General features: G+C 36.2%; 3 protein-coding genes across 3 annotated transcripts; 2 read left to right on the top strand and 1 right to left on the bottom strand.

Annotated features, from left to right (window-relative positions):
• Positions 1-209: 209 nt before the first annotated feature.
• On the top strand, positions 210-779 carry EV154DRAFT_421556 (uncharacterized protein; the record flags this gene model as incomplete). The annotated part of the gene is made up of 1 exon (XM_051596038.1): positions 210-779. The coding sequence occupies one exon, from the start codon at positions 210-212 to the stop codon at positions 777-779; it is 570 nt and encodes a 189-aa protein (XP_051457151.1).
• Positions 780-1,291: 512 nt separating this feature from the next.
• On the top strand, positions 1,292-2,361 carry EV154DRAFT_552055 (uncharacterized protein). The gene has a single exon (XM_051605025.1). It carries the CDS (start codon positions 1,646-1,648, stop codon positions 1,979-1,981), a length of 336 nt encoding a protein of 111 aa, XP_051457150.1. The 5' UTR covers positions 1,292-1,645; the 3' UTR covers positions 1,982-2,361.
• Positions 2,362-2,952: 591 nt separating this feature from the next.
• EV154DRAFT_481859 (uncharacterized protein) lies at positions 2,953-4,527 on the bottom strand (the record flags this gene model as incomplete). The annotated part of the gene is made up of 2 exons (XM_051598423.1): positions 2,953-3,083; positions 3,168-4,527. The coding sequence occupies 2 exons, from the start codon at positions 4,525-4,527 to the stop codon at positions 2,953-2,955; spliced, it is 1,491 nt and encodes a 496-aa protein (XP_051457149.1).
• Between the last annotated feature and the right edge of the window lie 9,323 nt (positions 4,528-13,850).

Genomic DNA, 13,850 nt, shown 5'->3' with positions numbered 1-13,850 from the left:
TAATTTTCTTTTAGCGTGATAGGCAATAAATTTTCTAATATATTTTTGTTCCGACGGGGGTTTTTTTTCGTTTTTCTTCAGGAATATTCAAAATGAGCAATAACGACATCACTGTTTTTCCTTGCAATGCCGAATTGGTGGATGAGTTGTTTCCAGGAGTCGAGTACGGTAAAGGGCTGAATAATTCAATAGGTCTTTTGCCTTCTCGTATGGAACTTCCATCCGAGGAGGTTCAGGACTTGTTGGATTATTCTTCCCTTCCTGCTTGGTCTCCTGGAGACTTCTCTGAAACCAGCTCACTGGCAGATAAATCGTTATTAGATTTTTTTAATGCTTCTTTGCCTTCCCTACGGGATAATACTGAACCAGAAAACAAGGATACGGGAGCAACCACCATAGGAGTTCCGAAAGAGCAAGAACAACCAATAACTGCATCAACATCAAAGGCGGAAAAGAAAAGAAAAGAAGTCTCTTCCTTGGAAACTCAATCCAACAAAAAGCAGAAAACAAGTGTGGGCTATGAATGCGAAATTTGCCAACATGTGTTCGCTAAAAAATATAACTTGGACACACATGTAAGAACACATAACAAAAACAGACTAAAAAATCACCAATGTTCACAGTGCAACATGTCTTTCGATCGCAGTTCGCATTTACAAAGACATAACAAGACTGTACATCAACAGTTAAAAACATACAGTTGCAATTATTGCGAATCAAAGTACACTCGCGCCGAAAATTTAAAAAAGCATGTTGCAAAAAAGCATGCGGATAATTAACTTTTTTTTCTTTTTTACTTCTCCCTTTTACTTTTCCCTAATAAATAATTTTTTGTAAATAATGTTTTTAAGGAGATTACAAAAACAGTCATTATGTGAACTCATATAAGCATGGTAGTAGATCCAACCAATGACTGTGTAGAAAATCATGACCGTATTAATTCTTAAACAAATTTCACTTTCATCACCCTTTAAATTACCCATTGCTGGGACATATTTTTTTTATCCTTCATAAGTACCTTTTTTCTCCCTTTAGAATACATAGGATCAATATTATGTTTGATTTTTTTGAAATTCGAGGAGTATTTTACGTACAGTTTAAATTAGATATCTACGAATTATAGGATACGACCCATTTCATGACTGTTACCGCAGAACGTTATCAGAAACTCTCTAAAGATAAGCTTATAGCATATCTTCATTACCAAATGTTTTCCTAATTCTACGATGGTATTTATGAAATGAGTATATTGTCAGCAAAAAAAAACCATGTATAGATTTGCCCAAGTTAGGGCTCTCACAAGCAGCAAAATTATTTTTTTAAAGATCCCGATTAAGGACTTTATTATTTTTTTTTTTTTGTGAAAGGTTACAATTTTGCCAAATAGATGAATAAAAATTAAATGGATATATATAGTCGATTAACAATAACATGGAATTTTCTCCAGTGCCAAAATTTTCGAAATATCCCAATAAAGGATTAAAATCCAACGACCTCAGAATCCTTCTATCAGATGAAAAATCAGCCAAATTGGGCTACTGAACTTACCAATGTTTTTGTTTTGGTTTTTTTGATAAAAGAGTTTTGTATGTGATCCTCTTCATTTTTCTTTACCAATTCTTAATTATCCAATTTATTTAACAAAATGCCTTTCCAAAAGTACACTACCGTTAACTTTGTCATATGGGATTCAGCAAGCACCAACGTTTTGATCGAGTTGTTTTCCGACTACGTTGTAAACGTGGGTGTTATTCGCTCACCTCAAACAAAGCTGAACTTGAACAAGCCAACGAAAGATGCTTTTAATGCCAGTGACGCTATCAACGGTAGAAGGGACTTTGCAGAGACGAATAACAAGTGGATTAGCCTCTGTGATACGTTCAGAACCAGACGAGACAATGCTAATTCTACTGGCAGTGCACCTCTTCAACACTGGGAGTTTCACGATCTGAAGGAACAGGCAACATCGAGAATGCAATAAAACTGTAGTGGAGACTTTGTTATCGGTAAAGTGTAGAAATGTCTGATTCCATAATCATATTTATATCATCATCAAGTCCAAATAAAATTTATTGCGATTCAGCAACTACTGTAACAATTTGAGATAGGTTCATTTTATTTTCTCTGGAAATAAAAAGTATATCGAAACAACAGAGTCCCTGAAAAATAATAACAGATAGGTTAGCATTTTGAGTGAACTTTATATTTTAATCGTTCAAAAAGGGTCATTAAAAAGCAACGTCATGGATTTTGGAAAAAGCTTTCTTTTGGACGTCTGAAGTAACCTTTCACAAAAAAAAAAAAAAAATAAAGAAGTCCTTAATCGGGATCTTTAAAAAATTAATTTTGTTGCTTGTGAGGACCCTTAAAGAACTATATGACATAGCTACAAGATAATTCCACATTGGGAACACGTCGTCAGCGACATACTTCCGCCCCATAACAGAATTCGGGAATTTAATGGTAACATGATAATGTATGGGACGGCAATATTTGCCTCTCGCCAGTTGAATGTTCATGCGTAAATAATAAGTATACAAAGGAATCATACAAGTACTTGTGCGTGCTTAAAAAACCTATTATTTTTGACACGAGACAATTTTGTTTTCGTAAAAAACCACGGTAAAATGCAAATAGAAAAACATTTACTTCAAAAAACAAGACTAAGGTCAAAGTAATTAATTTTGAACAATGACAAAGTTTTTTATTTAACTTAATGTTCAAAAAGTTGAAAAAAGCACCAACATCTAGTGACTTAATGTTTCGCTTTACGAAGTAGATTAGAAATGGCAAAGAGAGAAATGACATCGGAACAGAATTTGTTTACGGAATGCATTTTTTGACAGTTATTTGAGAACTAGAGTTATCGTACCATGGTGGAGTACTCAATTCGAATGAACTTTTTTTTCGCCATTCCTCCATTTTTCTTTATATTTATAAAAACCCAACATGCTAAAGAGAAGTATAATCCTGTGTCAATATTCTTCGAAAGTATCTGCCCCTTAGATTACCGTCATTTTCTAAGTCTAATAGTAACATTTCCATGATAATGTCCATACATTTTGCATTGTTATTCCCAATGGCTGCCGAAATTATTAAAATGGAAATAAAAGACTGATAATTAAGACAAAATAAAAAATTTATTTCTTGAGCAAACGCTCACGTACGACCAGAAAACCCAAAGTCGACCCCAACAGGCACGACAGACTTAAACTCGGCGTAATGTGGCTCGCCGGCCGCCCACAAAGAAGAGGAGCCACAAACACCACCTCCGAAAGGAACAGGAGCAACTGAACTACCCACAGCAGACGCAGGTTCAACCTCGTCAAGGTCCATTTCATCTGCCAAAGAAGGCTCGACAGGACAAAGGGACAAAGACAAGGAACCAGACAACAAAGCGCCACCAGCAGCAAAAGGCGCAAGGGCCCGAGCAACAGCAGCGGAAGGGGAAACGTCACTATCTTGTTCCAAGAGAGGAAACAAGAAAGAAGACGACGAAAAGGTCAAAGACCAGAAAGAACCAACTCCAGACATAACAGGATCAATTTCCATACTGTCACCTCCCAAAGAAGGACAAGAGAGAGACAAAGGCAAACAGCCGGCCGAAGAAGGCGAAAAAGGAAAAACGAAAGCAACGTCAGAGACACGCTCAACGGGAGCAACAGGATCAACCGCACTACCTACAGCAGTGACAGGGTTAACCTCCTCAAGGTCCATTTCACCTGCCAAAGCAGGCTCAGTAGGAAAAGGAGACAAAGGAACAGAACCAGACAACAAAGCGCCACCAGCAGCAAAAGGCGCAAGGGCCCGAGCAACAGCAGCGGAAGGGGAAACGTCATTATCTTGTTCCAAGAGAGGAAACAAGAAAGAAGACGACGAAAAGGTCAAAGACCAGAAAGAGTCAACACCAGACACAGCAGAATCAATTTCCATATCGTCTACTCCCAAAGACAGACAAGAGAAAGACGAAGGCAAACTGTCTGCCGAAGAATGCGAGACAGGTGCAACGAAAGCAACGGAAGAGACAGGAGCAACGGCAGCAACGGGAGAGACAAGCACAACGGGAGCAACGGGAGAGGAAGGCGCAACAGGAGCAACGGGAGAGACAGACACAACGGGAGCAACGGAAGCAACGGGAGCAACAAAAGCAACAGGTGCAACAGGAGCAACAGGAGCAACGACGGGAGCAACAGGAGCAACGACGGAAGCAACGGGAGCATCAACGGGAGCAGCCCAGACATTTTCAACTGCTCCGGCTTCTACCACAGCCAAAAAACCGACAGACGAAGAATTTCCGGCCAGCCAAGCTTCGGTTATTGCTTGACAAACTAAAGCCCAGCGCTCAACATCAACCCGATCAGTTATAAAACCCAGTACTTCGGATTCCGTACAAGAGGGCCAAGAGAACGAATCAACCATACATTTACCTCTTTCTTGGCGGGGAGAAGCAGCGACCGAGAAGCCCAAAGCAGTGCACCCAGCACCAAAAGAGCGAGCGCAGTCCAGAGACAAACAAACCGTGTTCATACGGGGGGAGAAAGAGAAACAGGGGCCGGCAGAAGGGAGAAAAAACAATCTCCAGTTTGCTCTACAACCGAAGGCGAAATGGTGGGGGCAGGACAAGCAGGAGCCCAGCAAATGTCATCAATGCTTTCTTTGTTGTTGATGTTGTTGTTTTTTTTGTTGTTGTTGTTGTTGGTGTTGTTGTCATTGTTGTCGCTATTGTTTTGAATAGTGTTGCTTTCGTTCGGGAAGGCAACAGAAGGAAGACAGCGAAGTAAAAAAGCAGATGCTTTTTCCCGGAAAAACAATTTGACCGCTTGCATCACGAAGCAAACAAGGCAGGACAAGAAGAAGATAAAGTTTGACATTTCAAACGAAATTCTGTGAATGGTGAAATTACAATTCATAATCATGTCATCATTTTGAATTTATGTATTACTTACTGGTCTGCGAAATGGTAATCAGTCATTTAAAAATAAAAAAAGCAGATAAAGAAGGATTAAAAAAAAAATTTCTAACATCTAAACTAAAAAAAAGTGACGATTTTCGTAGAAACGTCACTGAAATATATTAGTCACAAAATTATAGTTTACAAAAAAATACACCTAAATATAAGCCACAAGAAAATACACTTAAATATAAGCAACATAAAATGTTCACCTAAGATTCAATTATCCTTCGAATAAACTTATTGAGTTCTGATAACACTCGTACTTTTTTTGAAAACCCCTCGTACCGGTTATGACTGTGTAAATACTTATTTTGACGGATCATAACAGGACTCTGTTAAATATACAAATAGATGGGACTCCGGCTTTGGCCCGCCATTTATTATAATGCGGGCACAATTGCATACCGTCTAATACCTTAACCAATCCACCGTCAATTTGTTGTAATAAAGTTCAAAACAGTACCATGTTCATGCAGTAATAATTTAATAAGCAGCCTATCTTAGACCAATTATAACCATAATGCCCGGATGTATAGCATGGTGTCATTGGACTAAACTTTATGGATGGGGACATGATAATGACTGCGTCTTTGATGATTCAGATTATAGCTCAACTATGACTGAATTGATATTCGTTATATGTTATAAAAGATCGAACATCATTCGCTTTACGAATCAAGATGACGAGGATTTTATTTTTAATAATGGATTAATTGTAGCATATATTCGGATATGCTGTACAATCATGGGATGAAATTATAGAAAAACATGAACTCAAATGGGTTTAATATTAGGATTTCGGGGATGTAAACCTTTTTATGATGTAAAAAAAACACAAACTACATATACTTACGCATTTCAAATAATAAACCTTACGTTGTCATGTGCTTTTTTAGGATCCTGTAATTATCAGGGGAAGTGAACGAGTGTATCGTTTTGTATCCATCGTGTTCACGTTAAATACACTAAACAAGTAATAAGCAGCGTTGCGTAGATATGGTTACTAAAGAAAGCTAATGGTGCATTAAAGATAGTGGGACAGAGACTCATCAGCAGGACTACAAAACTAACAATCATGAGGCGAGCATACGTTTATAGTTCCTGGCAGTCATCCCATATAAATTTCGGGGCTACGGTAATATTTAAGCGGAATGGAAAACGGGGCTAGAAGATGACGGTTAGCTCGGCAATATATTTTAAAGACAACATGTTTTATAAGCGAGACAGCGTCGTATAACGCTGACCCTGAATAAAGTCGCAAAGTAGTCAAAAGAGGCAGTTATATGATCAATAAATAGGCGGGAATTAAGATGGTAGCAGTAAAGTATAACCAACTAAAAACAAACATTTAATAGGATTAACTGAATCTGTGGTACTTATACTTTAACGATATCGGGCTGTAAAAGCAATAGCATTGTTTATTTCATTATAGATAAAGATTTCGCAGCCTAAAACCTTTCTTCGTTACTAGATTTTCTATTTTTACCTATTCTCATGTTGACCCAACCCCTTATATTTGTGGTGTATTAGGGAACCATACCTATGCCAGACGTGCCAGAACTACAGCCGTAAACAGAGTTTTTCAGGCATCTATAAAAGCTGCTTGTCAGTCTTTAGCATTTTTAGGAAGGAATGCTTATCTTGTTCCGTTTGTTTATATTAAAACCAAATTACTCTGAAAGAGAGAGAAGAATCGGTCATTTCTTTAAGAGAGATGCATCAAACGGGATTAAGACCAAGAAAAAGGAGACAATGCATTATACCAGAGTAGAGAAAGAAGACCTGTAGTAGAAACTAAGGCAGGAAGACGATTAGTATGGCATCAGAGGCGTGGCATTTTTTAAGATTCTTACCATAGGGTTATATGTAGGCCTTGGCTGGTCAACTCTTTCAAATAGGCGCTATGCAAGATATAATTTTAGCTGGCATTTTAACACTACTATAATAAAAGGTTATCAATTACCAAAAAAAAAAAAAAAAAAAAAAAAAAAAGGAAAAAAAAAGATCATAAAAGAGTTAGAATTGTGGAAATCGCTGAAGATTTATAAAATAAAAACAAGACAATTATCAAAATTGCAAAAATGAACTAAAACTTTATTAAACAATAAAAGGGGGTCTTTATATACACATTATTTCAGATATTGATCACAGATGGGCTGATGACGGTTGTGGGTAGATTCATCCAGACAATACTCGGATGTAATGACCCCATATAGAAAGGCTATAATGAGATGTCAATAAAAATAACAATAACATTCATTCTTAAACTGTGTATGTCTTGTAGCACAATATTCAGGGGAAAATGTAGTTCTTAATTCAGATAGCTGTGGCATCTCAATGTGGCTGATGTAACCTTTATATGTTTTCATATCAATGTTATTGTTTAAATTTATGTCTTATACTTGTATGAAGGATGATATGAGATCAAGCCTGTAAATAAAGTAAATGTTCAGTATTTAATATAACAGTATCAATAAGAATTATATTTAGGATTATCAAATGGAAGGTAAGAAGTGTAGATAGAGTCATATATTAAGTATAAAGCCTCGATCACGACAAGAATAAAAAAAAAAGAAGGATGAAAGGATTAAACTTTTTTTAACCGTGACAAATTTATTATGTGTAAAAATTATTCTAATTATGAATGCAGATCCAAACTGAAATAATATTGTTCTTTACGCTTCTTTTCAACATAACATAACAAATAACACGACAACTAACATAACTTATACAGTAGTGCTAAAAACTGTCTCACAAAAACTAAAATTAATATCATATGGCGAAAAACAATGATACGGATTCCAAATTTTAAGGAGGTGTTGTTAATGACAGTTAATGATTTATCTTGGTAATTTGAGCTATGCTATTTAAGGCAACATGTAAACAATCACAAAAATGTTACTTCTAGGTCAAAAGAAGAGGAACGATGTTTACTTTAATATTTTGTATAACCACCTTTTGCTTTAATAACTGCCTCGATTCTTTTGGGAATACTTTTGTAATATCTTTGCATATCCTCCAAAGTGAAGCCATTCCATTCCTTTTTGAAGCGGTCACACAATCCATCTATATTCCTTGGCTTAGTCAAATAGCTGTCTAAAATAACTTTTATGTGGTGTCAAAGGTGTTCGATGGGGTTCAAGTCGGGACTATTGGGTGGCCAGTCTCGAATATAGTTGATTTTATTTGTTTCCAACCATTGCTTTGTAAATTTGGAGGTGTGCTTGGGATCTCCGTCTTGTTGGAAAAACACATCCGTACCGCTTAATCAGTAATAATCAATTGTGTCCTTGTATGTTGTGCCCAGAATTTGAGTATACAGCTCGGAATTCATTGGGTACTCCACTATGCAGCATGCGTAGCCTACTCCAAGTGATGTCATACATCGCCAGACCATTATAGAGCCGCAAGCACCTTTCAATCTTGTTTGAATATTATGAGGCTGCAATAAGTCATCTTTATGTTTCCAAGTAATTTGAGCTCCATCAGATCCCCATCTGTTTACTTTTGTCTAGTCCGAGTCGATAACCTTTTTCCAATCATTTACTTTCCAGTCTTTATGTTCTTTAGCCCAACGAAATCTTTTTTTTTCTATTGACATTGCTAATGAATGGTTTTTTTTTCTTGAATGATGATTTACGATCAAGAGATCTCATTCAGTAAGTGGTCGAAGAATAGCCGTAATTGTAACCAATCTCTTGCAAATACTTCTGAACATCCTTAGCTGTAGCTAGATAACCCCTTCGAACTTTAAAACTAAGTACTTGTTTGGTTCTCTTAGGAATCAGACTTGGTCGGCCACCATTACATTGCGATCAGGACCATTCACATTTTTCATTCGAATAATTTAAGCTCGGGATACTCCTGTTGCTTCAACTATTTGCTTAGTTGTTTTTCCACTAGCAATAAGGGACTTCACGTTGTTTCGGGTGTCTTGGCTAAGTTTTTTAGGCATTGCAAGTAGAAATAATACGAAAATAACAGTAAAACAATGCTGGGGGAAAACACGTTTTTTAGATGGGATTTTTATAGCATATGGCTACCGAAGTCCCAATTGGATGAAAAAAAAAGTTTGGGGCAAAGCCGGGATTTGGAAGCCAGAAGAAGTGTCCGTAAAACCCCATACCCAAAAACAATTTCCTCTGAAAAAGACATTTTCTATGTTTGTAGTGCATGTAACTCTGGCAAAAACGTTTAACTACTGTGTAACGTGTTAATAACATCCCTCTTCTAGGAGCATTTTTAATTTTTTTAAATACTGTAGTTATTGGGGATGTTATCGTCGATGTAAGTTTTGTGAGACAGTTTTTTGTACTACTGTAGCTCAAACCGTACTCCAGTGGTGAGATCAGCTCAGATTGCAGCATCTACATTTATGGCACCTTCTCGAAGACGCACTGGTAATGACCTACGAATGCATGTCCCGATGTTCGTATTGATGAACATGGATGAATCAAATGACGTGTTGTTGATAGAAAATAAACTGATCCCCCAAAAATTAGACGAATTACACCTATCTCACTATTATAGAAAAACAGTACCACCTTGAGTAAAAAAACTTACTTAAACCAAGTAAAAGCGGAAGAATGGGCGAATAGCCATCTGGGAGTAAACATCCGTTCAAATCTGTACAGAAAGCCATTCATTAGTGAGTATCCGTTCATTTTGGGTAAATAAACAACGGTACACAAAATATAAAATTGCTTTATTTATTGAAAAAGGGTAAATATCCATCCATGGGTAACTGTTCGTTCATTTCGAGTAAAATATAAAGGATGCACAAAAATGCAATCTTTTTTGTCCGTTCCATTTACCTGCAGCAGACGAGTTTCCGTCTATGGGCGAGTACTTACTCCCATTCGGTTAAAAACAATTACTTTATCCGATCCATTCACCTGCAGCAGACGAGCATTCTTCTATGGGCAAATACTTACTCACATTGAGTAATTAAAAATCACTTCATCAGTTCCACTTTCCTGCAGCAGACGAGCATTCGTCTATGGGCGGGTACTTACCCACATTGAGTAGATAAAAATTCCGATCCAAACCTTAAAATTACTCATTTATTCCATTTACCAGAAGCAGACGAACATCCGTCTATTAGCGAATACTTACTCATTTGAGTAATAAAAATCAATGAACACCCTACAACCTAAAAATTGCCCGAATTATCTCAGTTATTGAGAAATTCGAGAGTGATAATGGCGAATTAAGAATAAAATGTAAAATTTAACAAAGTGAAATTATCAAACTGCAAAAATAAACTAAAGCTTTATTAAACAAATAAAAGGGGGTCTTTATATACACATTATTTCAGACATTGATCACAGATGGGCTGATGACGGTTATGGGTAGATTTATCCAGATAATACTCGAATGTAATGATCCCATATAGAAAGACCATAATGAGATGTCAATAACAATAACAATAACATTCATTCTTAAACTGTGTATGTCTTGTAGCACAACATTCAGGGGAAAATGTAGTTCTTATTAAAGATAGCTGTGGCACCTCAACGTGGCTGATGTAACCTTCATATGTTTTCATATTATGTTGTTATTTAAATGTATGCCTTATACTTGTATGAAGGATGATATGAGATCAAGCCTGTACATAAAGTAAATGATCAGTATTTAATATAAAGTACCAATAAGAATTATATTTAGGATTATCAAATGGAAGATTTAAGAAGTGTAGATAGAGTCATATATTAAGTGTATAGCTTCGATCACGACAGTTATCTTAACTGGATAAGCATTCGTCTATGACTATCATGTTACTCATTTGCTTAAAATTAAATAAGCAAACAGAACATCCAACAGTAAAGGTCGCCTATCCCATTAACAATGGTACGGTGTATATCCGTCTGTGGATAATTAAGAACTCATAAAAAAAGAATAGCTGGCGTCGTCTAAAAAAATTGTGAACGGGAGATTTATTGATTAACAAAGGTTGGATATTTTTCCTGCTGTTTTCTTCATGTCCCCATCAAAGCTAGTAGACGGTAAAATGACAAATAGAGAACTAGAATCTTGGAATGTTACTTTCTTTCTATTCACTTGAATGTGTCACCATTTTCAGTAATCCCACAACTGTCACAATGTCCGCAACGTTAATGACAACTGTTTTTTTTTTCTTCGTTATTTTCGTAGGGTACAAGGGCTATGCGGGGCAGCGGAATGTCTGTTCATGAGTTCAAGTACTGCGTAAAAACTGGATTTTGCATCAAATGCGTATTCCAAAAAAATAACAGCCTACCCACAACCAGTTAGTCACCTGTGAAATTTGGCCTCGGCTAATTATAGCATTGTTAGTTTGCCTTTGAGGAAATGGCTAAAATTTACATTCTCGTCTGATGATTCGAATGGAACAGAACATGCTAACAACCATGTTTTGCAACAGACTTTGATAACCCCTGTTTGCAGACGGCAGAGGAATATACGTTGTCGTATTGGGGTACGATTCACTTAAAAATAATTAAGCAAATCGTTTAAATAAATAAACTATGAAGTTAAAACAACCTTCGATGTTGCATACCAGCATACGCATGTATACAGCTATACAACCTCTACTACTTCGAGTACATACTTCTATATCAAAGACTGCATGATCGGCCTAAATACGATATACGAATGACATTTAGATACAGAATGTTATACGACTGAGTTACCATATCACCGATCGAGAAGAGAATCTTCTCAGATCAAATCAAGAATATTAAGAAAACGAAACTTAATATTAATAGTTCTCTCAATGGATTAGCTACCCAGAGAGAGTAGAACAGCTATTAATATAATTGGTTCATTTACTTATATATTGGTATAATTAAACTGCTGATAAAGAGTATAAAAAAATAGTGTATAAACTAATGGATACCTATCTTCTACAACCAAATATACAAACAACGCTAAGACATTTTAAATTTGGGATCGTATTTTATTAATTACAAAGATAATAAATAAATGATCAACTATTATGTTCTATTAGCAACTGCACTTGACAAACAAGTATGCATCTTTCACAGTAACCGTTCCATGATCTGATAAATAAGTGTCTTGCAAGACTAAAGATTTATTACAATACTTATGCTCGGGATCCACTGATATGGGACAACGTTAACTGGAAACAATTCTAACGAGTGGTATCCATTTAAGCTAAGGCGGGAAACAAAGTATAGATCTATTCCAAAACCAGAAAAGTTGACTCATCATTAAAACTCAGGAGAGTTGTGCAACATAAAAAGGATAAATTATTTTATAGCAGCATCGTTCTTTTAGTCTATTTTAATCTCCGATAAAGATATACTTTTATCTCATTACTTTTCTATTGTAATATTTTGTCAAATACCACACAGGGTGTTCCGTACGACAAATCTTATCTGGTACAGAAATGAATAGAATTGACATAAAAAAAGTCTCTAGCACAGATCTGTCGGTATGTACCGTAATAAGATCCAGTGAAACTGAGATTACTTTAGTGAATCCTTGCCAGCATAAAAAAAAATTTCAATTTTGATTCGACAGTTAACGAAGATATATAACGATGACATGTTAAAATCAAGCTTTTATTTGGTATAAGTAGTCCTCAAATTATTGTCTTAACAACTTGGTGAAAAATACAACAAAGAAAATAATCTATAATAATAATTATTAACGGGATTGCAAAATAACGTGTTTCTATTAAATATAAATATAAAGAGTTCTTTTATACACATTAAACATAATTATAACTGTGAACGGAAAAACTACCATCGTGGGTAAAATGAGTGAAGCTGATTTAATGCAAGAAGGTACCCCTGAATCTGAGGCTGTTTCAAAAAGGAGCGTGTGATTCCCGACCTAGAGGAAGAAGAAGAAGTCAAGCTCATTGAAACAGTACTTGCCATTGCTGTTACCATGGCTAAAAGATATGTTGTCATTTTTAGTACTCCTTGTAAGGCTGAAAAAACGCCCGGAAAATAATTCTTGACCGATCACATCCTAAATTATCGCGTCACTCGTGACGCTTATCGCTCGAGAATGATGCCTTTAATGGATGTTGATCCGGCTACCAGTATAATTGAAAATGCAATTTTTGAGTAAAAACGTAAATCGGATTTTATGATTAAGCGTATTGCATCTCGGGAGGCCAGTATGAACCCTAGGAGTGAAGATACGCTTGACTATTGTAATGACCCACTAAAGGCTTCCATTGTAATTGACTTGTCGAAAGTACCAAAGTTGCATCTTGCTTCTTTCGAAAATTCGCATGCTACATCTGAAGTATTATTCGAATCCATGGAACATTTTGTTCAAGAATTTGAAATGACAATCAATGCATCCAGAAATCAAATCAAAGATGTATGGAGATTGTGTATCCGTGTTGCAATCCCCTTCAAGTTTACCGCTTGGTCTAATGAGTATGCCGTATCATGCACTAATTGGGAGAAGGCTAAAGAGGTATTGACGAAGAAATTTGGTAATCTTCGCTCGAAGGAAGCCCATTGTATCAAGCTGTTCAATTTACGTATGACGAACAACCAGACGCTGATTGAATATAGGAATGAGTTTATTAACCTGGTCGATACTGCTGAATTCAACAAGGATGTCAAAATTCATGTGCTTTTGTACCTTGCGCGTTTATTGAAACCATCCAGACAGCATATCTCCGCCGCTGTAGAAGCAAGAAAGCAAGTAGACCCGCAACACCAATTCTCCATTAACCAATTGTGTGGCATTGGTAGAGAACCTTTCTGTGATGAACTTGTTTTATAGAAAGTACACGGACCTGGTAATCAGGCTGTGGTGATCTGCTATATTGTTGCTACATTAAGTAAATCTATATCTATGACATCAATACATTAAGAATGATTAAGGAATCAATTACCCAATATAGATAGTTAGTACTATCATATCA

Source organism: Mucor mucedo, assembly GCF_025094135.1.
Source record: "Mucor mucedo strain NRRL 3635 chromosome Unknown EV154scaffold_51, whole genome shotgun sequence".
Classification (NCBI taxonomy): Eukaryota; Fungi; Mucoromycota; class Mucoromycetes; order Mucorales; family Mucoraceae; genus Mucor; species Mucor mucedo.
Note: the sequence above shows the minus strand (reverse complement) of the source record. Positions and strands in the feature narration are given on the sequence as shown.

Coding starts and splice junctions, on each gene's coding strand:
- EV154DRAFT_552055 (XM_051605025.1), top strand. CDS start 1,646: ATGCCTTTCCAAAAGTACACTACCGTTAACTTTGTCATATGGGATTCA.